The sequence below is a fragment of the Panthera onca genome, chromosome D4, assembly GCF_046562875.1.
Source record: "Panthera onca isolate mPanOnc1 chromosome D4, mPanOnc1 haplotype 2, whole genome shotgun sequence".
NCBI lineage: Eukaryota > Metazoa > Chordata > Mammalia > Carnivora > Felidae > Panthera > Panthera onca.
Genome location: NC_138351.1, coordinates 92,505,911 through 92,532,113, shown reverse-complemented (window position 1 = coordinate 92,532,113; position 26,203 = coordinate 92,505,911). Strand labels below are relative to the sequence as shown.

The 26,203-nt window shown below is 61.9% G+C and overlaps 1 protein-coding gene across 4 annotated transcripts in view; it reads right to left on the bottom strand.

Annotated features, from left to right (window-relative positions):
* VAV2 (vav guanine nucleotide exchange factor 2) overlaps positions 1-26,203 on the bottom strand; it is a 166,345-nt gene that overhangs the window by 29,880 nt on the left and 110,262 nt on the right. For 3 of the 4 annotated variants that reach the window (XR_014135996.1, XM_081790973.1, XM_081790975.1), the window contains exons 5-8: positions 13,771-13,873; positions 10,894-10,992; positions 8,884-8,952; positions 6,688-6,788 (exon numbers count right to left, since the gene is read on the bottom strand). Coding sequence is in view for 3 of the 4 variants with exons in the window: in XM_081790973.1 (XP_081647099.1) it covers positions 6,688-6,788; positions 8,884-8,952; positions 10,894-10,992; positions 13,771-13,873 (372 nt within the window). In the remaining variant the exon portion in view is untranslated. The remainder of the gene's footprint in view (positions 1-6,687; positions 6,789-8,883; positions 8,953-10,893; positions 10,993-13,770; positions 13,874-26,203) is intronic. The other variant, XM_081790974.1, reaches the window with a different exon arrangement.

The window sequence follows — 26,203 nt, the reverse complement described above, 5'->3', positions numbered from 1 at the left end:
GCCCCGGCAGGACCACACAGGTGACGACGCTGGTTGTGACAAGCAATGACAGCCACTCCTGCCTGGTGCTACACGCACAACATCGGGACCCCTTCACCCACTTGTACAGGGAGGAGCAGTGAGCCCCACTCCTCAGGCAGGGAAACCGAGGCCTCAGTGAACGCGCTACAAGGTCACCAGCTGATAAGGGGTGACGGCCCCGCCCTCCAGTGACGCCCTGCCAGGTGCCAGAGATTCTGTGTCACAGCAAACGGCTGGAGGCCCCTCCTGGCCGGGCTCCAGAAGCTGGGGGCAGTCTCTGGGACACGTCAAGACACGCTGGGACACACGGGCCTGTCCACCGTGGACACTGCTCCACCGCGGGGCCCCTGGCCGGGCGCTCAGGGCCGGCAGCTGGGCCCGTTGTCGGCTGGTACTTGAGAAGAAGCATCCTGGTCTGCGGGGCTCCCCAGGCTCCCGCTATGGGGCCGGAGGGGCCTGGGGACAGACGACCCCCACGTTCCTCCCAGCTCCGGAAGGGCAAAGCTGCATGCCCAGAGCACGTTTCCAACCCAGCGAACCGTGATCCCGGAGCGGCCCCGAGGTGGGCAGCGTCTCCCAGCCCCCGACAGGCGTCTGGGCTGTGCCGTGCCGGCCCGTGCTCGCAGGCTCCAGGGCGCAGGCGCTCGGCCAAGCTGCAGCCACATTCTCAAGCCACCCTGAGAACTTTGGCCGGTGCCAGCCTGCAGGGAAGCTTCCGGCATCGACAGACTGAGATTCCGCGACTCTAGTGAGAGACCGATCCAGTCCTGGACCTCACGCGGGAGCTCACCTTCCCGGCCACTGTAAAGGAGAACGCCCCACGGCCGGGACCTGTGTCCGCAGCCCCACAGAGCACCCGGCCCTGGCTGTGCCCGGGGACACGCTGACCGGACATCGCTTGGCATGAGAACCTGAGCCCTGGTTTCCACTTAAATGAGCCGGTTATTGAATTGAGAATTCTAGTATAAAAGTTGATTAAAACGCATCATTTCTGGAAGCGGGGGCGGGGGGGGGGGGTGGCTAGAGACTCCAAGGTTTCTGCCAGATTGTTTTAAATGAGCAGACCTGGCAACAGCCCAGCTGCCCCCGTGGAGGGAAGTCTGTGTGGGCAGCGAAGCCGCCTCTCCTAAGCACCGGGTGCTCACAGCTCTGGGCGGGCCAAGCCAGCCCTATGGGTTCCCCTCCTTAACTTCAGAACCCCCCGGGCTCATCCCGGCCCAAGGTCGTGGACAGAGCGGGTCCCAACCCTGCTCTCACGGCACGCCTCCCATCCCCAGACCACACGCTGCACTTCCTCCGGCCTCCTCCAGCCAGTGAACTTCTACTCATCCCTCAAACCCCCGCCCCATCATTTCCAGCTCTGCGACCTCTCCCCTCCCAACCCTGTCCCCGGGTCCAGGGAGGTGAGACAGAAAAGCAAGGAGACAGGTAGGGAGCCTCTGGGTAGAGGCCTGTCCAAAGCCGAGTGAGAATCTACCCTCTGCACCGGCTCTGAGCTCCAGAGATGGGTCTCATTTGTCCCCACACCGCAGCATTGAGCCCGGGGGCCTGGCCTGCCCAGAGGCCTTACGCCTGGCTGCGAGGGGCCTGACCATCGGCAGTGCAGCAGCTGCAGCCGATTCCGGGGGGGCAGGGGAGCCACTGCAGGGAAAAGAGCAAAGCTTTAAGGACCTAAAGAGGCCGGGCCACGGGAGGCACTGACACCCGAGCTCAGCCTGTCCTCGTGAAACACCACTTGTAAGACAGCGGCCCTGAGGCTCTGAGAGGCGACGTGACTTCTCAAGGGGCCCAGCAAGACCCCAAAGTGCATCCATGAGGCCCCCATCCCGGAGTCCCAGGCTACCCCGGGGCTGTACCCTCGTTCACCTCCGCCGACCCGGTGGGCGGCCTGGGATGGGAAGGGAGCCGCAGGAGGGCCCGGCTGACCGACCAGAGATGGCCTGTCGGGCTGAAGAGTGACCCCGAAATGCAGGCGCCCTGGAGCCTCAGAAAGCGAGCGTATTTGGAAACCGGGTCTTTGCAGTTACGGCAAGGACGCAGAAGATAGCATCACCGAAGAGTGTCCTTGTCAGAGAGAAGAGAAGAGGCCTCATAGGCCAGAAGCCGCATGAGGACAGAGCAGAGACCGGAGGGGCAGGCCCCAAGCCAAGGGATACCCAGGGCCGCCAGCAGCTGGAAGGGGGGGAAGGCCCTGCCTCCCTCCCCCCCCCCCCCCCCCGAGCCTCCGGAGGGAGCGCCGCCCGCCCACATCTGGATTTGGGCCCCGTGAAACTGCGAGAATCCATTTCCGCCCCACACGCACTCAGATCTCTGGCCTGCGTCTATGCCCTGCCCCGTCCTGGGCGGCGTGGGCCGCGGACCTTACGCTCAGCCTACAGAAGGAAGTCACTTAAGGAAGTGAAAGCTGACAGGCCTTCCTTTTTACCACGAGCATCTCTCTGCTGCTGAGAAAAACCATCCGACGCTCGGAAGTCACGCAACACGCACACGGGGGTTTCGTTCACGGTTCAGGGGCTCCGTGGGGCCCCTGGAAACAGCAGCCGGCCTCGGCCACCGGGGCCCCGGGCCAGGCGGCGCCCCGTGGCCTGGCGGGAGACTGCCGGGGTGCAGACGCTCGCCGCCCTGTCGGAGAGGACACCCCAACGGTGTGCGGCTGGCGTCGCTGCCTCGGCGCTGCCCTCTTTCCCCGCTGACTCGGCGCACGGGCGCCTCACACGCCGGTCGGTAGGTATCTGACACGAGCTGGGGTCTCTCTGTTCGAGGGCTACGTCACGTAACTTCCTGAACGTGCAACTCGGACCCCGCTACGGAGGGGGAGTAGATGCATCTATCAGGGGGACCCTCACCTGCCCCCCGGGTGACCGCGTCACTCCGTCCCTTGTCACAGAACCCCAGGGACGCAGTGCCCAGGGACAAGGCCAGAGCAGGTCCCGGACACAGGTGGCACTCCCGGGCATACGCCGGAGACACAGGCACGAGTCGGGACCACGGCCAGGTGGTGGCCAATGCTCTCCCGCCCTCAACCTCCCCGCCTGGGAAAGGAGGATCAGGAGGCGGGCAAAGGCCTCTCGGGGTCGGAGGGTCCCAGGCAGCCCTGCCGCGGGGGCTCGAGGAGCTCGGCCCTGGGCGGGCTCCCCCCCTGCAAGCGCTGACAGACCGAGAGGAGCCACCCAGCCTCCCGAGACCCAGACCTGCGGCGGGAACCACAACCAGAGAGCGGCGCGACCCGGCCCAACACCCTGAGCAGCCAGAAACCGCAGAGTGCAAAGCACCCGGCGCCCGCCTCCGGCCCAGCCTTTCTCTCGAAGCGCCCACGGGTCTGGGCGGGTGGAGACGCCGTCAGTCGTACTCTGACGGCTGCTCCTTCGAAAAGCACTTGTGCAAAAAGCTCCAGAGAGTTCCTCCTAAGAGCCAGACCCTCGCCTTCTCTCCGGGACACGAACTCGCTGTGGCTGGTTCCCTTTGTAGTCCTGCCCCACTGACCTGGCTTGGCCACCCCCAGCCACAGATAAACCACGTGGCTCTCTGTTCCATCCACATCTGCAAAATGCAAACCCTTCCCAAGGCCCAGGTCCCACTGTGTGGGACTTGTCCCCTCAGGTCCACAAGGCAAGGCTAAGAGGAACATCTGCTTTGTCTGAGGACTAAGGCTGTATGCACAGAAGTATTCGCTCCAAAAAGAGGGAGGGGATTGTCCTCTGCCACTTTGGACGCTAGTCCCTCCTTTATCCGTGATGAGCTGCCAGGATCTTGCCACTAAAATTCCTCAGGGGCTTCTTCCTGCCCTTGTAAAAAAAAATAAATAAGTAAAATCTAAATCCCTATCTTGATCTTCTAGGCTCTTGCAGAAGCCACAAGTCACTCCTTGGACAGTCTCTGCTTTGCTCACTTCAGTCCTGCTCCTCCGGCCTCTGCCAGTTCCCAAACAGTCCCGCTCCTGCCTCTCCCGGGGCCTTCCCTGCGGCTTTGCCCCCACCCTGCCCCCACCTCAGGGGTGGTGGGCTCTCACCAAGTCCTCAGCGCCCTCTCGTCTGCTACGAGCCCCTACTGCCCCCACCCTCTCCCTTTCCCCGTGCTCTCAAGTCCTTTGCCTGTGAACTTGCTTCCTGACCTCCCCGCCCAGTGAGAGCAGAGCCTGTCCCGTCTGGTACACAGCAGACACTCTATAAATGCTCGCCGAATCGCACGTCAGGACCTCAGGTGTTGACTCAGAGACGAGGAGGCGAAGGGGCAGAAAAGATCGACGCCGGGACAGATCACGAGGGCTGGAAAACGAGCTCTGATGAGACGCAGCCCGCCCCCTCCCCAAACTACCCAGACTCCAGGGCCTGGCCTCCAAAGCCTTGCTGGGCGGTGACAGAGAGCCCATCTGCCGAGCTCCCGGTGCCGGAACACGATCCAGTCCCTGCAGCCGCTCTGGCCGTAGAAACAACGGTCATCCCGGCAGAAACGAGGCCCGAGAGCCCTGTGAGGCCCAAAGCTGAGCACAGAGGACGGCAGCCTTGTAAAGGGCAAACACCGTGGGGCAGGCTCTTGGGCTGGAGGGGGTTCCTGGGGAAGGGCGGTCTGTCTCTTGGCCACTCTGCCTGGGGGTGGCTCCACAGGTCTCAGAGGCCTGGTCCAGCAGGTCCGTGGCCTCCCCCCCCACCCGTGAGGATGAGGGTCGGGTCTGAGTTGGCTTCCCTGGCACACAGGCTTGTAGCCAGGTGAGAAGAAAGCATTGCTGGGGGCAGGGGGCGGGTAAGGGAGCCGCCTGTCCCCCACCCCGGGGCCTGCCAGCATGCCCACGTCTGCCAGTGCCTGGAAAAAGCACATCCGCCCTCTGGCCACATCTGCCGCCTGTCCTCAGGCACTGCCTGCTCCCTTGTGCCTGCCTGGGGCCTCACCCATGGCCCCTAGAAAGGGGGCTCAGGGACCCCTGCCCGTGCGGAGGGGAGAGAGCTCCCTGCCCGGAGCCACAGAGCACGCAGGGGAAGCCGCTTCAGGGGCTCGTAGAGGCCTTGGAATCCAGCCTTGGGATGGGCCGCCTGGCCAGGAGGACACGTGAGCTGAGCTGACCGTCACCTGGCAGGGGACCTCCCTGCAGATAAGGACGAGGTGGACCCAGGGTGCCCACCAGCCACCCTGGGGCCTCCCCCTCAGACCCTGCAGAGCGGACCCCAGAATTGGTGTTCTTAACAAGCTCCCAGGTGGCTCGGACGACAGGCAGGCAGAGGAGCCGTGAGCACAGAAGCTGGGGGCGCCTTCTCCAGAGTCTGAGGGGCAGGAGCCAGGGCACCGCCTCCCGATGGGCCTCCCGAGACTTCAGAGACTGGAACACAGTCCTCTGGGGCTCCCGCAGCCCCGGGCATCCGGCTGAGTCCTTGCATCATCTCGTTTCGTGCCCGGCTTTAAAGATGCCGCTGCCCGGGCTCCAGGAAGAAAGGCGGCCTCTGAGACCTTCGCTGGGACGGCAGAGCCACAGAAGCTTCCAGAATCCCAGTCCTCCCCTGCCGGGCTCAAGCAGGACATTCGGGGCATGGAAGGCATCTCCACACTCTTCCATCCACTGGGTTTTACAGGCAGAGAAGCTTAACAAAACAGGTTCGTGGAGGCCTCCCGACAGCCACGTAATTCTTCGAGAAGGTTCCTGCGCTGGTTTCTAACGAGTTGCCAGTCTCCTGCCCCGACGATACCGGTTCCGGACGAGGGGCCCGGACGGTGGGAGGAGCCACATTCTGCATGTTTCTGGCAGTGGGGAGGCTGGCACCGTCTGTGCATCTAGACTCAGCCTGACCCCGCGGGCGCCAAGGGGAGGAGAGATGCTGCCTCGGAGGCTGACGGGCAGAATCTTTGCCCCCTCGGGCTTCACGGGCACTTGCCCCAACGCCGCGGACACACGATCGGAGGACCCAGGCCTGCGCGTGCCTGTCCGGGGCCCCGTCTCCCCACGCTGGGGGCTGCGGCTGGCGGAGGCCAGGATGGCCGGGTGCCCGTGCCCACAGCTGCTGCTGCCTCCCCGCCATCCCGCCTGCCTGTCCGCCGGGTCCCGGCCACCGGAGCCCTTCAATGGCCACAGACAAGCCGCGTCGGCGATACGGGCCTGGCCTCAGTTTACCCTCGGGGCACCACGTGGCACAGACACCATCAGCGTCCCTCAGGGACAGATTAGGAAGTCCCGGCCCCGTGACACACACCGTCGAGGAAGCAGGGAACTGGCCTCACCCCTGGGCACCCAGAGCCCGGAAGCCCCTTCCTCGGACCTGCGGGGGCCGGTTCGGGTCCTGTCGTTCAGCTGCCACCCGCCACCCGTGCAGCTCGAGGAGCAGAGTCTCTCAGGTGCCAGGTTCCCGGGGGACCTGGCAGGCAGCAGGTGCACCGTGATGGTGAGAATGGCCTCCAGCCACCAAGACCCCCAGGCACAGAGGCAGAGGGAGCTGGTGGAGTCCTCGGGAGGCCCTGCTGGGGGAGGTCGCCCCTCCAGGCTGTGACGGCGGGAAGGGTGGGCAGCTCTCTCCGTGTCCCAGTGAGGACAGGGGCTCACAGGGGCACAGCCACCTGCCTCGAGGGCCTCGCCGTGAGATACCCACCTGAGTACCGGCACCTGTGACCGTCCCCAGGCCGGAACTGGAGGCCCCGGACGCTCCCGAGGCCCCGCGGACAGCGAGGGGCGGGCCTGTCACTCACCTCTCCTTGAAGTCCAGGAAGACCTTGGCCAGAGTGCTGCCCCCTGCCATCATGGACACGTCAATGGCCCGCAGGAAGCTGTGATGCACTTTGATTAGGTCCTGGGGAGAGAAAGCCGTCGGTGCGTGAACGGGCACACCAGGCCGCCCTCTAGAACGGTTCCCATCTGCCGTGGTGGAGAACTTAGAGAGGCCCGGGCGCTGGGCGTGCACCCCACGCAAACACTAGAAGGTGCTGTGGTGCCAGACGTGTGAAGGGACCTCTCAGCCGGCTCAGACACAGGGTGGCCCACCAGGGAAAAGCCCTGGTGCCAGAGTGACAGCGATGGCCCCCCCGGGGGGCTGTTCCCACTCAGCATCCTTGTACCGTCTTGCTGTGTGCAGGGACAGAGGGGCTCTCTGCCCTGATCTTAGGTTCTGCGGGATGGAGTCCCTCCATGGGGACAGGTGTTCCTCCACGTTTCAGAGCAGCTGGGCGACCGGCAGGCAACAGCTCAGGGCTCCCCACGGCCCCCGATCCAGGTTCCCGGCACCCCGAGGCTCTCCACAGCCCCCGACCCAGGCTCCTGGCCTCCCAGGGCTGCCACAGCCCCCGATCTAAGTTCCCGGCACCCCGGGGCTCCCCACGGCCCCCGATCTAGCCTCCTGGCCCCCTGGGGCTCCCCACGGCCCCCGATCTAGGCTCCTGGCCCCCTGGGGCTCCCCATGGCCCCTGATACAAGTTCCTTGCACCCCGGGATTCCCCATGGCCCCCGATCCAGGTTCCCGGCACCCCGAGGCTCTCCACAGCCCCCGACCCAGGCTCCTGGCCTCCCAGGGCTGCCACAGCCCCCGATCTAAGTTCCCGGCACCCCGGGGCTCCCCACGGCCCCCGATCTAGCCTCCTGGCCCCCTGGGGCTCCCCACGGCCCCCGATCTAGGCTCCTGGCCCGCTGGGGCTCCCCATGGCCCCTGATACAAGTTCCTTGCACCCCGGGATTCCCCATGGCCCCCGATCCAGGTTCCCGGCACCCCGAGGCTCTCCACAGCCCCCGATCCAGGCTCCTGGCCTCCCAGGGCTGCCACAGCCCCCGATCCAAGTTCCCGGCACCCCGGGGCTCCCCACGGCCCCCGATCTAGCCTCCTGGCCCCCTGGGGCTCCCCACGGCCCCCGATCTAGGCTCCTGGCCCCCTGGGGCTCCCCATGGCCCCTGATACAAGTACCTTGCACCCCGGGTTCCCCATGGCCCCCGATCCAGGTTCCCGGCACCCCGAGGCTCTCCACAGCCCCCGATCCAGGCTCCTGGCCTCCCAGGGCTGCCACGGCCCCCGATCCAAGTTCCCGGCACCCCGGGGCTCCCCACGGCCCCCGATCTAGGCTCCTGGCCCCCTGGGGCTCCCCACGGCCCCCGATCTAGGCTCCTGGCCCCCTGGGGCTCCCCATGGCCCCTGATACAAGTACCTTGCACCCCGGGTTCCCCATGGCCCCCGATCCAGGTTCCCGGCACCCCGAGGCTCTCCACAGCCCCCGATCCAGGCTCCTGGCCTCCCAGGGCTGCCACGGCCCCCGATCCAAGTTCCCGGCACCCCGGGGCTCCCCACGGCCCCCGATCTAGGCTCCTGGCCCCCTGGGGCTCCCCACGTCCCTTGATCCAGGCTTCTGCCCCCCCAGGGCTCCCCATGGTCCCCAATCCAGGCTCCCATTCTGTCCACGGCCATTTGTGCTGGCCACCACCCAAGGCAGGATAGACTCTGAGTAGGGGGCACAGGGAGCTAGAGCCTCCAGAGTCTGGAGTCTGGCTCAGCCTCAACCAGGAGACCAGCACCCACCTCTTGAGGTGATAAGGGGCTGAGGGAGCCAGGCAGGAGCCGCTGCACCAGCTGGGGGCATGCTGCACCCACTGGGCATTCCTGGATGAAACCCACCCACGTGTAGCTTCTGGGGCCTCATGCCAAGCCTCCCCACCCTGCTGACAGAGAGGTTTCTGCTGAAACCTTGTCCTCCGGTCTCCGAGCACCAAAGTTCCCGGAGGGCAGGGCGGCTACTCCCCTCCTACGCATCTGTCCTAAAAACACCCATAGTTCTGACCAGCCATGCAACTGGCAGGGACGCAGCTCTCCAGGACCCATGGGGACAGTCGGGCTGGAGCCTGCCTGACATCCGAGCCGGTTGGAGACCTGGGCCTGCACACGGTGAGCCGCAGGCCCGGACCCTTACCTCCAGGTTGATGAAGATGGCCGTCATGTCCGCCGGGCTCAGCACCGGCCTCAGTGGGGCCATGTAGTTCTGGAACAGAGAAGCCCATCAGCCCCCTTTGAGACCAGAGCCACCGACGGGAGGGGCTCAGACCACCTCGCCAAGGTCCAGGGTCCAGGGGATGGGGGTTCTCCGCGGGGCGGTTATGCAGGCCTGGCACAGTGTTGCTGGAGAATGTGTGCATCCTAGGGGGGGTGTGCTCCATTGTGCAGGGTGGTGGCAGGACGGGAATGTGCAGGGGCGGGCGGGATTGGCCTAAGCACCCACGCCCACCACACGGGCAAAGCTCCGAGGCGTCCAGCAGATTGGACTTGAACCCTGCTGCAACCCAGGGTGGGAGATGCTACCGCTGTTTGAGACATTTCCGGGAACGGAGGCCAGAGAGGTGAGGGCACATCACTCGTGGGTACACCTCTGGACAGTGACAGGGCCACACTTCCCACCTGAGCCTAGGTACGGCCCTAAACCTGCCATCAAAAGAGATACTCCCTGACCCGGAAGCCCCGCCGGGGCAGGGAGTGGTTCTCCGGAGTCCTCCGGGCCTGGCCTCCGAGGAGATGCGCACAGGAGAGACCGTCAGGTGGTGCCCCAGAGGCCCTGTGGCGCAGGACCTGCCACCTTTCTCCCCATGGGGTCCTGGCCCCTTGGGCTCCTCCTCGGCCGCCGTGCAGAGCAGGCGAGAACCATCCAAGTGCACAAGCCTCTTCCCTGTGCCGAGGACGGGCTAGCACTCGGTTTTCTCGCGTGGGACGTGGGGGTAGCAACAATGACCTCGATGGCTAGGGGAAGATTAAAATGTGACTGTCCCCCCAAGTGCTCAGTACACCGCGTGCCCTGGTCAAGCACACTCCCTGCTTAACCCGCTACGCGCATCAGGCCTGGGACCAGCAGCACCTGCCCTCGAAGGCTGGCCACGTCCCAGGGTGGAGACAGACGGCCGCAGCTTAGGACTTGGGCTGTGCGGAGGGACTGCAGAGGTCTGCAGGGCCCCGGAGCGAGCTGGCCTGGGAGCTGGGACTGGCGGGGGGAGTAGACTGCCCGGGGAGGGGCCGATGGAGAGTGGGGGCCAGGGCGTGCAGCAGGGATGGGGCTGGTGTGTTTGCGGCAAGGCCGGTGGCCAGTGGGGTGGGAGGGCGGGCACACAGGCCTGGCTGAGGCTGGAGGCGGGGGCCTGGGGCCAAGGGGCATCACAGGACTCCCGGCTAGAGGCCCCACCATCATGGCCACACTTGCCCTACGCTGCAAGCAAAGAGCCACAGAGGACCCTTAAACAATGTTGGATGTTCACCCAGTAAGCACCAGCAGCTGGCAACAAGGACCTTCAAGCGACAGGGAAATGTCACTGAGCCAGCGTGCACGGGAGGCCAGAGCAGGGCGGGGGGAAGGAGGAGGCCCATCCGTGGTCCTCTGGGAGCTCAGGGGGCCAGCCGGGGAGAGACGACTGACCAGCCATTCAGGGGAGCACAGGGTGCACCATGGGGGCTCTGCAGGCTCCCATCAGTGGGCCTGACCATGCCCCAGGGGCAGGACACGCACAGCCATCTATGAGGTGGCCTTGCTGTGATCCCAGCTCACAGAGTGGGATCTCACAGAGAATGTCTTGGGTGAGAAGGAATACAGAAAGCACTTAACCTAGCGCTGAGTCTGCATGAAAGAGTACACAGAAGGAGGTTAGCCCAGTGCAATCGGGAACAGAAGCTGTAACGATACCCAGTTTAGGCCAGAAAGAGCAGCAGAGACCAGTTCGGGGTGGTCCAGGGCCGAGGGGTGGGAGGTGGGATCAGGGACAAGGGTGACAGCCGACGAGGACACTGGCCTGTGTGGGGAGCAGAGCCCAAGGGGTGCCTGACGGCAAAGCCGAGAGGGCCACGAAGCCTCTGCACCTGTCACTGCTGCCCTGTGTCCCTGCCTGGGGACAGCACCGCCCCAGGGGACCGGTGGTCCCAGGACGGCACCAAGGCCCATACCCACCTTCTCAATGTCCTCCAGGGTCCGGTAGTACTTGGCCTCGGTCTCCTGAATCTCCAGCAGGCAGCAGTTTCTCTTGTCGTCCTCGGACATGCCCATCTTCTAAAGGAAGGACACAAGACGTGAGCCGGGTTCCCGCCGGGCCCACTGCCTGCAGACCGCCGAGGCCTGGCCGCCAAGTGGGAAACGGAGGGGCCGGACAGGAGACAGAAGGGGGCCCGAGCCCTTCCCCTCCTGTTTGCAGATGGGGAAATTGAGGCACAGGGAAGGGATGGGCATGTGCCTGGGGGCTGGCGACAGCTCGGGGAAGGCACAGGGCCTTGTAGAGTCTGGGCTCCCGCTGCCCTCTGTGAATCCTAGCAGACCAAGCACGCTCCAGCCCCCCCAGCATATACAGCGGGCGTGGCATGGCTTAAAGCACCCACTCTGTGCACAGGGAAAGGCTCTGACCAGCTCCGAGGACCCATGCCCACCAGCTGAGCGACCTGCGAGGGCCTCTGACAAAGATGCCAATGCCCTGCAGGCCTGGGCCTTCCCAGTGTCCCCTGGGCTCCACTCGGGGTAGTGAGGGAACAGCTCATTGCAGGGGTCACTGGGACACGTTTCGGGGCAGAGCCTGCTCCCCAGCTCCTATGGGGGGGGATGTGGCCAGAGGCGGGATTGACCAGGAGACCGTGTGGCCACAGGGGGTAGAGCCCGCAGGCGGGGGAACTGTTCAGAGGCAGCCGTGGATTTCCAGACACCCCCCGTTACGTTCTTTTAGGCTGAGCGGGCCAGATCTGTCCCTAAGTGAGGCTCTGGGGAAACGGTGCTGGGCCACGTGACATGCCATTTGGACTCATATCTGCCCTTACGCCATCGTCCTTCATCACCCAGGGGCTTCTTCCCGAGCCCACTGTCCGGGTGCTACACTGCTAATGTAGGGGCTTCAGGGGGATGTTGGGGGCCCACGATCCCCTAAAACTAGGTGCAAAAGTGTAGTGCCTGATAGCATCTCCCTGGGGACAGGGAGGCTTTTCCCAAGAGGTCTGAGACCTTCCCCGAAAGGTGGGGGAAGACGGTGCTGGCAGAACTTACCCCGGGTCCCCCTCCACCTGCCACTTACCTGCATGTATCTGATCTGAACGCATGGAGGAAACAAGCCACAGACAGAACCAGTTAGCAGTGCTCGTTATCCGGGCCCTACTCGGGAGGTGGGGGCAAGCCAAGAGCCCCAGGGACACATCACAACCGCCCGCCCGCTCCAGCAGGAGCCTGGCCGGGTGGCGAGGGACAGCGCGGGGACCCAGCACGTCGCCAGGGTCTCCCTCACGTGTGGGGAGCGACACCTGCCATCCCTTGGCTTTATCTTCCTTTGGAAAGGTCTCCGTCTACCTTCCACTTAGACTGTTCGGACAGCTCCAGACATGACCGGGGAGGAAATAAAGCCAGCTGTTTTATCTCAGAGGACGGGCAGGAGGCCCGCCCTGCCAGATAGACAGGACAGCTCGAGGGCAGCAGCACGGAGCGCTGTTCGGACACTAAACGGAGTAGGGCAGGTGGGACGCCAGCTTGTCCCCTCACAGCCCCCCGCGGGTCCTGCAAACAGCCAGGGTCCGGCCAAGTGTGCTTCAGGACCAGGGACAGCAACAGGCTCTGGGGACTGCCCACTCGGGGGCCTCTCAGGGGCGTCTCCGGCCCGAAGGCAGGGGATCCTCCAGCCAAGTGCAAGGGCCTTTGCATTCACTGCTCCCGCGTTACCCACAGGACGCTGGACTTCTAAGGGCTTGGGAGTGAGCTGGCCCCAGACCCAGAATGCCGGCTCGGCTTCTAGGCAAGGCAGAGGACGTCCGTCAGCGGGGCAACGGCTTGGCCTTCCAGCTCCGTGACTGACCTCCCGGGAAGGCTCAGGGGCAGAGCCGCCCCACTGCAAGGCTGTGGGGGGGGGGGGGGGGGGGGGGAAGGGCAGAATTGGCCCTGGGCAGACCCGGGGTCACAGAGAGAGACCCCTGGTAAAGACGGGGGACCCTTCAGACCCTCCAGGGACAGAATGAGAAACCCTTTCTGAAGAGCAGAGTTTGGGGGCTGTGAGGGCCGCAGCCACGCTTCTCTGCCTCTCCTGGCGTGAGGCCGGGGGAGGGCAGGCGCCCCCAGTGTGGGAAAGGCCTCTCTGCAAGGCCTTGGAGGGGAGCCGTCGCCCCCGCTTCGTGCCCCCGCCCCCGCCACCAACTGGTCACTCCCACACTGGAGGAAAACGCTGAAATCTGCCTTTTGAGAAATTCCTCCCACTTCTTTAGTGAAAGCATCAAAAAGCCTCCACAGTCGGCAACTGGCACCTCGACCAGCCCCCGGGAGTGCGGGGACGCAGGGGGTTGCGGCTGTCCCCTCCAGGGCCCCCCCACCCCATCCCTGCGGGACCCCACCCTCCACACAGCAGCTGCTGGCAATAAATCTGCCCTGCAGCACACTGGTGTCCGAGAAAGTGCTCGCCAGCGCCGGTCGGAAATAAATATCCTCCCACATAAAAGACGCACAGCTGGCTAATTGAGCCAGTGGCGGTCTCCTCGCTCTCCGCACAAAGGCGGAAAATGAGGCGCGCTGTGCACGTCTGAGCATCCAGTCGCCATGCTCAGACTCCCCAGGCAGGAAGGACTTGGAATCCTGCACACCTCTGGGAGAACTCCGCGACAGCGCCTCCGGGGGGTGGTGGCGGGGGCTCAGTGGCAGTGGGGGTCACACCTCGGTCTCCTACAACGTTCCGGAGGCAGGACTGGGCCCAAGGAAGGGGAGGAACCCCGCGGGGGCCGAGAGGTCTCTGGGGCTCCCGCAGTGCCCCCGCCCGACCCCGGTAGCTGGGAGCGCTGAGAGAGGGGGCTGGGCTGCGGGCGACGGACGGCTTACCATGGGCTGCTGTACCTCCACCTTGATGATGTCCTCGTAGATGTCGTCGCCCTCATCTTCGCACGGGACACAGTCATAGATGTCTTCCCCCAGGTCATGCTCGCTGCGCGGGAGAGAAGCGGGTCAGGCGGGTGGAAGGCAGGTTCCGGGGACGCGGTGCAGGGGGCCTCCCCGGGGTTTCTCGGAGTTTGAACCAGGCAGCACAGAGAGCATCCCCTCGTGCCGTGCCTGCCGTTCTTCTAGAAGGACCTACCGTGATCACACCCCAACTCCTCCACCCTTTGGTCAGTGCTGGGGACTCTTGCCAGAGGCCCGGGGTGAGTCACTGCCTGAAGGGGAATTCTCGCGTGGCTCGTCACCCGCAGTGCCCTGCGCTGGGGCCTCTCCCCGGGTCAGCCCAGGTGTGGGGGTCAAGGAGCAGAGCTCGCACCTACCAGGGGGTGCGGAAGCAGAGCGAGTGGAGACGGACACGGAGTTTGGGGTGCAGCTTCCCAAACGAGTGCCAGGAAGCCACGACTCGCTTTATAATGCGACCGAACTTCGTTTCAGTGCACGACCATGCTCTGATTCCCCTCTAACAAGCTGTCCTCCCCCACCTCCCCCACCTCCCAGACTCAGGTCATGGGACACCTCCTCCAGGAGGCCTCCGGGGATTCCCAGCCCCGTCTGTGACCCAGGACCCACCCCCCACCCTCCTCTCATACGAGGTACATCCCTCCCGCTGCAGCTCCCGTTATCTTGTAAGTGCCTGAGGGTGAACCTATCTCTTCCCTGGACAAAACCCAACTGCTTAACCCCGTCGGGTCGCCCTTCCTAACAGGCGGTAGGTGTTCACGCATCGGCAAACGAGCCGGTCCAACCACGTGCGGCGGGTCACTCTGTCCCTGGCCCAGAGCTGACTGGCCCTTCCGTCGGCTGCCGTGGGGCCCGTCCTCGGGGCAGGTCGTGTTCACAGGCCAGCTCGCCCTGGAAGCCCGACACCGGAGACTCAGAGCCTGGGCTCAGAGCGGCACCTGGCAAAGTTGGCTTCCGGAAGGCACAGAGACCCAGTAAAGCACCTCTCCTCCCCCACGGCACCGGGCGGCCAGAATTCAAGGCGACAGAGACAACGGCGGGGGACAGAGACAGCAGAAATGACACCCGGCGGCTCGCCAGGTCTCAAACCCGGCTTGTGAATATTAGCTGTCATCGGACAGGCTGGGAGTTAGGGAGGCAGCGCCTGTATTCAGGAAAGGCCTCTGGAGCCAAAGACCCGGGTACCTCCCCCTGAGACCGAGCACGACCAGGCCCACACGTCTGGGCTTCCCTCTGGGGGACCCGGGGGGGCCGTGAATCAGCTCCGGACTAGACGAGGGTCCCGCGAGCAGCCCATACGCCGGGTAAGGAGCTGGCTGGGGACAGGTCACTTGGGGCTAGACCAGCTAACAGACTCGTTAACTACACCAACAGACACCTGCCCCCTGGTGAGCCCTGCGAGGCCCTTGAAAAGCATTTATGCTTTTTAACCTCACAAACCCTGGGAGACAGAGAACACCATGGCCATTTCACAGATGACAGACACACCCTGAGGCCCCGCAGCAGGCTGGGAGGGGAGGGTTCGCCCAGGCGTAGCCTCCCTGCACCCGCGCCACCCCCTCCCCCGCCCCGCCCTGCCGACCCCTGTGTGGGTCTGGATGGCTGTCCCGAGGCCTCACGCGGCAGCACGGTGCCCAGACGGTGACAGAGGCCCTGCTTGGAACCAGCAGGGAGCAAAGCCGGGAAGGGTGCTTGCGACTCACGGGTGAGAACCCACCGACTCCGAGGCCTGTTGCCCTGGGTGGGCCCGGGGAAGGGCCCCTCGCGGAGACACAAATCACCTCCCGTGCCTCTCCAGACTCTGTCCCCAAAGGAAACAGCTCGGGCAGCTGTGCCCGCCAGGTTACTGGGTGTCCAGGCAAGTGCCTGCCCGGGTTCTCTTTGGCGGGTGCCCACCACCCCAGATGTTTGTCGCACAGCAGAGCGAGGCTGGTGACAAAGCCACTGTCGGGAATTCTGACGGCGTGGAACAGAGCAGAGACAGGGAAGCTCGCGGGCTGCTAAATTAGACAAGTTCAAAGGCAGCTGAGGCCCTCCATGCCGTCTGGAGACAGACCTCGGCTCTGCTCTGATGGGCTGGGGGAAGGGGGTGGGCGGACCGTGACAGTTAAATACGCTAAGCGCTGATGCAACGATAACAAAGACTGAAAACAGGCCTGGAGAGGGGCCTCGAGGTCACCTGGTTCAGGGACAGCCAGCTGTCAGCACAGGGCTCCCCCTCCTCGGCCCACGTTTGAGGGGGACATCCTAACGGACCCCTGGACTCTCTGTCCCAGCCACTCAGAAGGGAAGACCTCGGCGCAGTCCCACCTCAGATCAGCCACAACCCGAGCTCCAGACGCAATTTCTTCGCTTTTGCCAACGAGCCCAGGGCTCTCTGTGGCAGAGACGAGTGAGCCAGGGTGCGTGGCGCCGGGGACCTTGCCAAGACCTTCCGGATCTTCTGGAGGCCATCGTCGCGTTGTGCTGCCTCCCGGCCAGGTGGACCGGTCACCACACTTTCTTTCACCGAGTGACTGATGACATGCCAAGCTCTGGAGTCGGCACTGAGGCGCATTCAGAGGAAAACGAGGGCGGATCTACGGATCTCAAAGTGAAGTAGGCGCCAGCCCCGTTATGAGCCCTAAGATGAGCGGTAGCGTTCTAAGGGGAAAAAGGATGGTGAGGGCTGGGGAAGCTTCCTGCACAGGCTGAACCTGAAGATGCTTTGCGCAGCTGGGTCCCGGAAAACGTGTTTCTCCGCCCCTCTCTCCCCTGGCACCTCCCGCAAGCCTGAGCTCACTCGCCCGCCCAGGCACACCCCACGTCCACAGAGCACTGCCGTGTTTCAGGCATGGCCGCAACGCCCCACAACGGTTTTCCACCGGGTTTTTGCTACGGCTTCCACAGATCAAGATGCACGCTCACCATACCCTGTGACAAATGGATACCGCCGTGTAACTCACACCCGTCCCTTTATAGAACGTTCTCATCTGCCCCGGAAAGTTCCTCCTCTTCCTGATCAGTCCCCTCCTCTTTCCCCGTGACCACCCTTCAGACTACTCTTCCCCAAAGACTAGCCTTTCCTGTTCTCGAACTGGACATCCTTGGCATCCTGTGTTAGGATCACTTTTGTGTCTGGCTTCTTCGCCACCGTCGTCACGTCTGAGGATTCATCCATGGTGTTGCTCACACAGAGGCTCATTCCTGTTCATTGCTGAGTACCAGCCACTGTATGAACAACCCACAACTTGTCCTCCATCCACCTTTCGATGAACGCTTGGGTTGCCTCCAACTTTTAAAAAAAATTTTTTTTTAATGTTTATTTTTGAGAGAGAGAGAGAGAGAGACAGAGTGCAAGCCGGGGAGGGGCAGAGAGAGAGGGAGACACAGAACCTGAATCAGGCTCCAGGCTCTCAGCTGTCAGCACTGAGCCCGACGCGGGGCTTGAACTCATGAACCGTGAGATCATGACCTGAGCCGAAGTTGGGCGCTTCACTGACCGAGCCACCCAGGTGCTCCAAAATCTTTGTTTTCTAAGCTGCAAAGCTTATATTTTCTTCTAAGAGCTATATAATTTCAGTGCTTACGCTTACAGACCTCTGATCCGGCTCAGATTTTCATGTATGGCATGGGGTAGAAATTGAGGTCCATTTCTCTTCAGGGATACCCGGGAGTTTTCAGGACAATTTGTTGAAAACTTTCTTCTTCCCACTGGATTCCTTTGACCAAGGCCAACTGACCACATGAGTGTGGGTCTACTTTGGAATTTTATAATCTATCCCATCAACCTATTCACCTGTGCTTATGGCAATAGCACTCTGTTTTGATTACTTTTTTTTTTTTTATAGAAAGTCTTGAAACCAGGTGGTTTAAGTTCCTAGCTTTGTTCTTTTATGAGATTGTTTAAGGCTATTCTAAGGTCCTCTGTATTTCTGTATAAACTTTACAATCATCTTGCCAAAAAAAATTTAAAAACAAACAAAAACAAAAACACACACACACAAAAAGCCCCCTGGGAAGACAAGCATCTTAACAACATACTCTTCCGATCCATGAACATGGTATATACACTGCCATTTCTTAGGTTTTTGTCAACTTCTTTTCCTGCCTCATTCTCTTTCTCTTCTCCTAGGACTCCAGTTACACCTGCGTTGGACCCTTCTTTTCTCTGTTGCTTAGAGTGTATTACTTCCACCGAACGATCTCGCAGTCGGTGACTCCCTCCTCTGCCATCTGCCATCTTCTGTTAAAGCGGATCCACAGATCGTTCATTTCAGCGATCATGCTTTTCAGTTTTAACGTTTCCACTTGGCCCTTTTCATAGGGCTGTCTATTTCTCTGCTGAGGCTCCCCATCTGTTCATTCATTTGGCACATATTTTCCTCGAAGTTCCTGACCATGTTTACAAAACTGCTAATGGTAACATCAGAGTCATCTCAACGTTGACTTTTTCTTCCTGAATATGACTCTTGTCTGTTTCTTCACAAGTCTGAGGACTTTTTATTGGACATCAGACCTGACCGATGACCCATTACGGAGGTTCCATTGTTCCCACCAATCAATACATGTTCTAGCAGACAGTTAACCGGACTCACACTTCAAACTCTGTCTTCCGAAGCAGTGAGCAGTGAGCAGCCAGCCCAAATGGCTGCTGAATTCAGCTTCTGGCTGCTGCATTTTTCTTTCTTTCTTTCCTTCTTTTTTACTGGAAACCTCAGGGTCTTTCTTGTGTGATGAGATTTAATGGCCAGCTAAGGCTTTCGGCGGATTATTAGATTTGGCGGCTTGGGGCTCCTTTTCTCCTGGGTCCCTCCCTTCCAGCATTTTCCTCCTAATTTTCTGGCCACTCTACCAGCGTCCATGTCTTTCCTCTCACACCTTAAGCCGGCCTGACTGCAGCTTTCTACTTGGACCGGGAAGCACCCTTGGGCAAAGGCTACAGGCTCCCCGTTCCCTCCCACAGTGTGCGCGCCTTGAAGAACCTGGGGTTCCTCCAGGGGAGCGTGACGGGACACAGTTACTTCCCTGTATTCAGAAGGGACAAGATGGCACAGACTAGGGCCCTGGGAATACACCCAGGGCGGTCACCCCAACACGTGGCCACCACCAGGTTCTCAGCCTGTTTCCTTTCTCAAAATCAACCAAGACAAGGAGCATTCATTCATATGGGGACCCCTCTTTCCACACCCTTTCCCATTCACCTCCTCTGATTCACTCAGGGCCCTGCGGCTGAAAACAGGCCCCTGGAAACCCGAGACGAAGAGTTGTACACTTGTGTCTTAACTTGCGACAGAAAGATCTAAAAAATGCAGACACCGTCCCTTGTCTCCGCTGTGCAAAATGTCTGTTACCCAAAGCCTGCTGAAGACTGGGGAAGTGACTTGTCGGTCACCCGACTATACTGGCCTCCGTTTCCCCTCCTCAAAGGGTCCTCGTCCTACGGCCGTAGACCACTCACAACCCCACGCTTTCTACATTTACCTTCCTTTCACTTACGAAAACACTCTCCCAAACGCTGTTTAATGCAGGCCAATGAAGGTCCGTGCATATTATCTGAAACCACAAAATAGCGGCATTAGAATGACACTTCAAGCACGCTCCATGTTATGGGAGAAGGGAGGGGAATACACGAAACAGCAAAGTGGAGAGAGGGTTTCTTCTTAATACAAAGTGATGAGGGCACCCGGCTGGCTCAGTCGGCAGAGCACGTGGTTCTTGATCTCGGGGTCACGAGTTCGAGCCCCATGTTGGGTACAGAAATTATGTAAATAAACCTTAAACGATTATGAAAGTACAATCAAACATTCGTTTAACTCGGCAACTAAGAGAAAACACCTATCAGGTTCGATTGGTTAAATCAATACCTATCCTAAGACCGATTCTGTGCCAGCAACTCGACGAAGGCATCAACTCTACGCCGTGGATCTCACGGTCCAGGTGGGGAGACTGACAGGGCAGCAGTCATGTCTGACATACAGATGCTTCTAGAATACAGTAGGGGTGACAAGCTCTGGATCCCAACAGTTCAGTTCCTCTGGCCAACGCTGGCACGGACATCCCACCATCACCTTGGTTTTTAGCAAAGGCATCATCTCCAAGAGTGAGCTTCCTGAACAGGGTAGGGGCCAGATTACGAGTCTCAGGCATCTGTTGAAACAGATTCGTTTATGTCATGACCAGCTGGGCCCAGTGCACCTGACGGCCGTGGCTGTCGGAGGGGAGGAAAAGGAAACGACAGATGGGGGGTTGGGGAATGGGGGGCGGAAGGTCCCCCGAGTGTCTGAGTGTCCGGCACGCAGAGCCACCCGTGGGAGGACCCTGGCCTCTGTTCTCTGGTGACACCGCTCCCTGAGTGTCTGGCTATGACCCAGGGCCTGCACACGGTCCCACGGGGGAGGGGACCTCCCACCTGGGCCCGGAGCACTTGACCCAGCCCCAGCCCAACCGCCCCCAGTCCTGCAAAACCCGGAAGCGTCTTGTGCCTCAGCAGAGGGCCATTCCACCGAGCTCTGATTGGCTTGGGTTCCGACTGTACCTTAATTCTCTGCGCATCAGCCCCTCGGGCCAACAGAGACGTACCTTGTGGAGGTTGTAAGTCACCAGAGGCTACACTTCATGGACAAACTCAGCGTCCCTGTCACGCCGGACCGTGTGGCTAACAGCACTCGATCAGCACTGGACAAGAGCCGACAGGTCCCCACCTCCTCAGGCCAGACAGATGCACACCAGGTCTCCCTACTCAAGTTGGGAACTTGACTCTCACTAGTCCCCCCTCCACACACCCCCTCCCCGACCCCGAGGTGAAGCAGTCAGGCGAGTCCCAGCTGGATGCTCAGCCCTGCCTGGCTCTGTCACTCTGGGCAGGAGAGCCTAAGCCTCAGTTTCCCCATCCGTGAAGTAGGAATAACCCCAACCCCTCGTTGGAAGGATCAACCACGATGCAAATGGCTAGCTGAGGCCTAGCATCCAGCCGGTGCTCGGTAAGCGGTGGCTGTGGCCTGCCTGCCTCTGCAGGGGGTGGGAGGGGAGGTTGGATGGGCCCATATTCGGCACAGGGGCCCGCACTCAACGAACAGACGCCATGGGCATTAAATACGCCCAGGTTTTGAAACACAGAGGCGGGGGGTCCAGACCCTAGGCATCAGTGCTGACCTGGGCCTCACGGGTTTCAGAGATGGCCCTTCTCTGTCCCCGCACCTACGAGCGAGCCCAAGGACGGTGTGAACGGGGCGGGTGGGGGGAGATCCTGGACCAAGTCGGAAAGCGCAGGTGAGCCTCGGGGCCCCACGCCCCAGAGAGACCTGCCCGGTTCCCCTCGGCCTCCCCGGCCCCCACCCCCCCGGGGCCAGTGACCTGCACCCCCCGCCCCCTCCCTGTCTCCCCTCTCCCCTCCCCCCATCTTTTTGCTCTGCAGTTTTCCAGCGGGCAGCTGCTCTGACAGATGCTAAATCCCGGCAATTATTTTCGTCCTCACAATGGCCCGCGCGGCCCCTCCCGCCTCAGACCCCGGGGTCTGGCCCCCAAAGCCCGGCCCGCCCGCCCCGATTTTGTTACAGAAAGTCAGCTGCTCCGAGAGGCCCCCGCCGCCCCCGCCGCCTGAGGAAAATCAAAGAATGGCGAACAAACTCTCCGCCATCCGCCCCGGGCGAGCCCGCGTGTTTACGCGGACATAAAACACTGCTGACAGGCGCGGAGGTGCGCCAGCCCCGGGCGGTCTGATGCTGGGAAGCAGGGATCCCGAGCCATCCTGAACTTGTTACTTGGAAATCGAATCGGACACTTCCTGACCCCGGTTTGCGCCGGGCAGCAGAGAGAGGGGGCCTCCGAGCTGTGGGCTGCACGGCTGCTTGTAGGGACAGACAGACAGACAGACAGACAAGGGACCAGACGCTGCTCCCACGCGAGGAAGGCCGGCCTGCGCGCCTTCGGCAGACCCTCACCCCAACCTGCGTGGGAGACGCTGCCGTTCCCACAGGTGGGGAAGCCAGGGCCCAGAGAGGGCGAGACAGTCCCCCAAGGTTGCCAAGCCACGTAGGAGCACACGAAGACGAGACCACGGCTCCCAGGCTCCCAGGGGAAGCCCAGTTCACCAGCACCAGTGCTCTCGATCGAAGCTCTCTCTCTTTTCCAGGGATACAAAAGCATCCCCACCCCCTGAGCTGGGTCATAAGGGGAAGCCAGAGGAAGGTCCTGGGCCACAGCAGCACATGGCTCAGGGTTTCAATCCCCACTTTGCTCATGTCAAGTGTGCTGTGTGACCACAGCCAAGTCACCTACCCTCTCTGAGCCTTCATCTCTTCAACTGCAGAATGGGGGCAGGACCCCCCACTTTGCAGTGTTGTGAAAGACCAGGGCCTAGCACTTGGGGACTGCGCTCCGGTCCCCAGAGCGGAAAGAGCAAAGGCTCGGGACCCCCCCCCCCTCCCCCACTACCACCCAGCACGTTCTCTGTGCCAGCGTGCAGGGCTCAGGTCAAGCTGCCCGCCCTTGAAGGGGAGCTCGCTTCCAGGGGTGGGGGACAAACACGGGGAGGCCACGACAACACGGTGGCAAAGAAATCCTGGTGTGGTTTTTAATCTTCTAGGGAAGAAGGACTTCATTCAGCCGAGTAAAGTCAGGGTGGCTTCTTGGAGGAGGTGACCTCTAGGCTGGGTTTTGCGGGATGCAGTTTTGTAATCGGGGACAGCAGGTACCTCCACACGACAGGACTTTTTATGATGCAATCCAGGATGTTAGGCCTATTCGTTGTGTCAGGCATGATTGAACACAAGAGACATAATGTCAAAGAGGCCTAGTCTTTAACACCCATGGCGTCCCAGAAGACACTACCATGAAAGTGATTGAGAAAGGCCCTTGTTAGACAGAAGGTGAACCTCTCCTTCCGGCCAAGCCCAGCTGGTCCCTGCTTCCTTCTGGGACCAAGCTGAATATTCACATCTCGAAAGCTTTCCTTCTGCACTGGCCTCCCCACCTGCAGAGACTGTTAAATCAGGCCACGGAAGCGCTACGACCGCCTTGGTCCTGAAAAGACCGGGCCTAATGAGGTATTAAAAACAGAAATTCACAGAAGCCTGTGTTCTATCCGCTGGCCTGCATACATGAGTCTCTAGCAGGGCAGGGTGGCAATGGGGCAGCTGGGCGGCACTCACTGATAAGGGCCCCCCGGCCCGCTTCAGCGTAGAGCATGAGCAGACTTCTTTCCCGCAGTGCTGGGGTCGGGGAGCAGGGCTGCAAGGCCACCGAAGGCCCAGGCCAGCCAGGGCAGCTCAGGCCCGTGCACGGAGAGACCGAGGTGTTCCGGGGGCAGAGCAGGAAACCTCAGAGCTGCGGGGAGCACGGCGCTGGGCGGCCAGTCTCGCCAGCTGTGGCCAGTCGTCTCTGTCACCAGAATGACAGGAAGGGACTGGAGCCTGTTTACCGGGCAGGGCTCAGACGGGCTGCCCTCTGCCCAGCTCTGGAAGGGCCGGGGGGGGGGGGGGGCAGGGGCATCAGGCGGCTTGTCCAGACCACAGGGGCAGGAGAGAGAGGCCAGGGCCCCAGTGCTGCCTGTCCCACCACCGGGCCACACATTCAGACAGGGTGACTTTGGGGACAGGACTGCCAGCCCTCAATTCCTAAGTGACAGACGGACACGGCTGAGACCCAGATGCTCCCAGGACCCTGGCCCAACACGAGGCGGTAACCAGCCTGGTGGGGGTGGGGGAAGGTTTCCTAAATCACACGCCAGCAAATCCTATGCTCCCTCCCTCAAGGTGTACTTCCAGCAACACCTCCTCCAAGAAGCCCTCCCAGTGTCCCGGGCCCCGTGGACGGAACCTGGATAGCTCGGCGGGAGTCACAACAGCAGGTCCAAGGGGGGGCTCTGTCAGACGGCCCTGGGGCAGGGAGGGCGGTGAGGCCCGTGGCCCTCGGGGTCGGACCTGGTTCAAGTCGAACCTCTGCCCTCTAGTCGCTGCATCCGGGCACCTTTGCCTCTCTTCTCTGCGTCCAGAGAGAAGGCTCCAGGACCCACCTGCGGGGCTGCGCGTGGGAACAGACCCGGCGTGTACCCCAGGGATGATGGCTTCGCACCCTCCACTTGGCCAGGCCTCACGGAGCTCACAGGAGCACGGGGAGACCCTCCGCAGGGTCTGAGGCGCCACGCGCTGCCCCGGAGACCCCGGCTGGGGCCGCACGTGCCCGGCACACAGTCGTGCAAAGGAAGCCCGAACGGCCAGGTGAGAGGAGGCTCGGCCAGCACGGAAGGCGGCCTTGTCGAAGGAGGGCTGTGCCCGGCTGTCACCGCCTCCCCGGCCCACAGCCAGGGCACTGAGTTCTGGAAGGTGCCCTGGGGCAGTGAGACACCTGCACAGACCCTCCCGCCCGCCCCCGCCCCCTCCAGCCGGCCTCCTGTTGTGAGCCTAAGGACAGCGGCCTCCCAGGATGACCCAGGAGGGCGTCCACCCACACGTCCACCCTGGGGGGGCTTTGCCTCGACCTCCTCCAGACTGTGGGGCTGTTCTTCCGGGTCCTCCACAGGGGACAGGGGCTGGGGAGGGGCTGCCCCACAGGACTGGGGGCTGCTATTTGTTTTTAACGGGACTGTTCCTACATAGTCTGTTTCCAAGCTTGTCCCCTCTGGAAAAGCCATCCTCTGGGGTGAACAGCAGACGTCCCCAAGCCTGCGCCCCCACCCCCGACACAAGGTGGGCATCCCCACACGTGCAGGTCTGTCCACGAGACACGGAACTTTCACGCAGGTGGCTTGAACGTCCGTGAACTGGGGACAGGTTTCGAATAAGCTTTCTTTGTGGCTGGGAGAGGCGGACGGGCGAGGACGGAGGGTGGGGATGCACTGTCACTCGGGTGAAGGTCACGGTCGGGCACAGTGACTGTTCTCATCCCCTGCCCACAAGGGGCACCTGAGGGTGGGGCAGGAGAAGCACAGTGTCTGCCCCCCACCCCTGTGTGCCCCACCTTCCTCCCGAGGACGGGAAAGACCCTGCTGCAAAAGACATCCTCGTGTCATTGAAGGAGCATCAACTTGGGACACGCCTACATTTCACACATCTTAAAAAATTGCCCCAGGGGCACCAGCGGGGCTCAGGCGGTTGAGCGTCCGACTGTTCATTTCGGCTCAGATCATGACTCATGGTTGATGAGTTTGAGCCCCGAGTCAGGCTCTGACTTGACAGCATGCAGCCTGCTCAGAATTCTCTCTCTCTCTCTCTCTGCCCCTCCCCTGCTTGCACTCTCTCTCTCTCTAAATAAATAAATAAACATTTAAAAAAATGATCCCCTGGGGCACCCAGGTGGCTCAGTCGGTTAAGCATCCAACTTTGGCTCAGGTCATGACCTCATGGTTCATGGGTTCGAGACCCATGCGTGTCGGGCTCTGTGCTGACAGCTCAGCCTGGAACCTGCTTCAGATTCTGTGTCTCCCTCTCTCTCTGCCTCTCCCCTGCTTGTACTCTCTCTCAAAAATAAATAAGTTAACATTAAAAAAAATTATCCCAATGATGCCAACATGACACGTTGAAAGCCGCAAAGTGATTTTAGGATTCGGCAAAGCACGCAGCTATACGTTTTCGGGTAAATTCTGTCCCTACCACAGTTACGTTTGTTTACGTCTGGAAGTCACTACCACCCCCAGGGAAGCGACGAGGGGCTGAGCACGGGGGGTCCTCGGTCACAGAGCCGTGGCTCCTTCGGGCTCCAACGGACCCGCACACCAGCCGGCTGCTTTCATCTCGGAGGTGGGGAAACTGAGGCCCTGAGAAGGATTTAACGTCTCCCAAGTAAGACAGAACAGCGCCTTCGCTGCTCCTCTCGGGCTGGAACGAGCAGGGGCTCGCCAACACGGCGGGAGTCAACGGCACCAAGTCACTGGGGCAACGGAGGCCCCTGGAAAGGACAGGGAAAGTCACCGAGCAAAGCCAGAGCCCGGTCCCGAGTCCCAGGGGACAGCAGAGAAGGAGCCCAAGGCCCCGCGCCGGTGATCTCTCCGAGCTCCTGTCCCAGGGGCTCAGGAGGCGGCCGGCGGGGGCAGGAGGACAGCCCTTCCAGCGGGAGCCCGCACATGTCAGGGCACCTCGGCCTCACCCTCCCGCACATCTCCCGGGTGGCTGGCCCGCCATCTGTCACCGTGGGGCTTGACACGCCGTCCCTGCCTCCCACCCCCATTCCCTCAGGCAGGGCCGCTGAGCAGAGCCGGGGTGTCCCGTGGCTGTGACCCAGCCACCCCCCCCCCCCCGCCTCCTTTGGGCCAAGGAAACCCTCCACACGCTCCTAGTCCCAAAGCGCAGGGAACGTGCACTTCCAAATCCCGAAGCTGCCGTGTCCGAATGTGGGGCGGGGGACCCCGAGAGCACAGCCCCCGGCCCCGCGGTCAGTGATG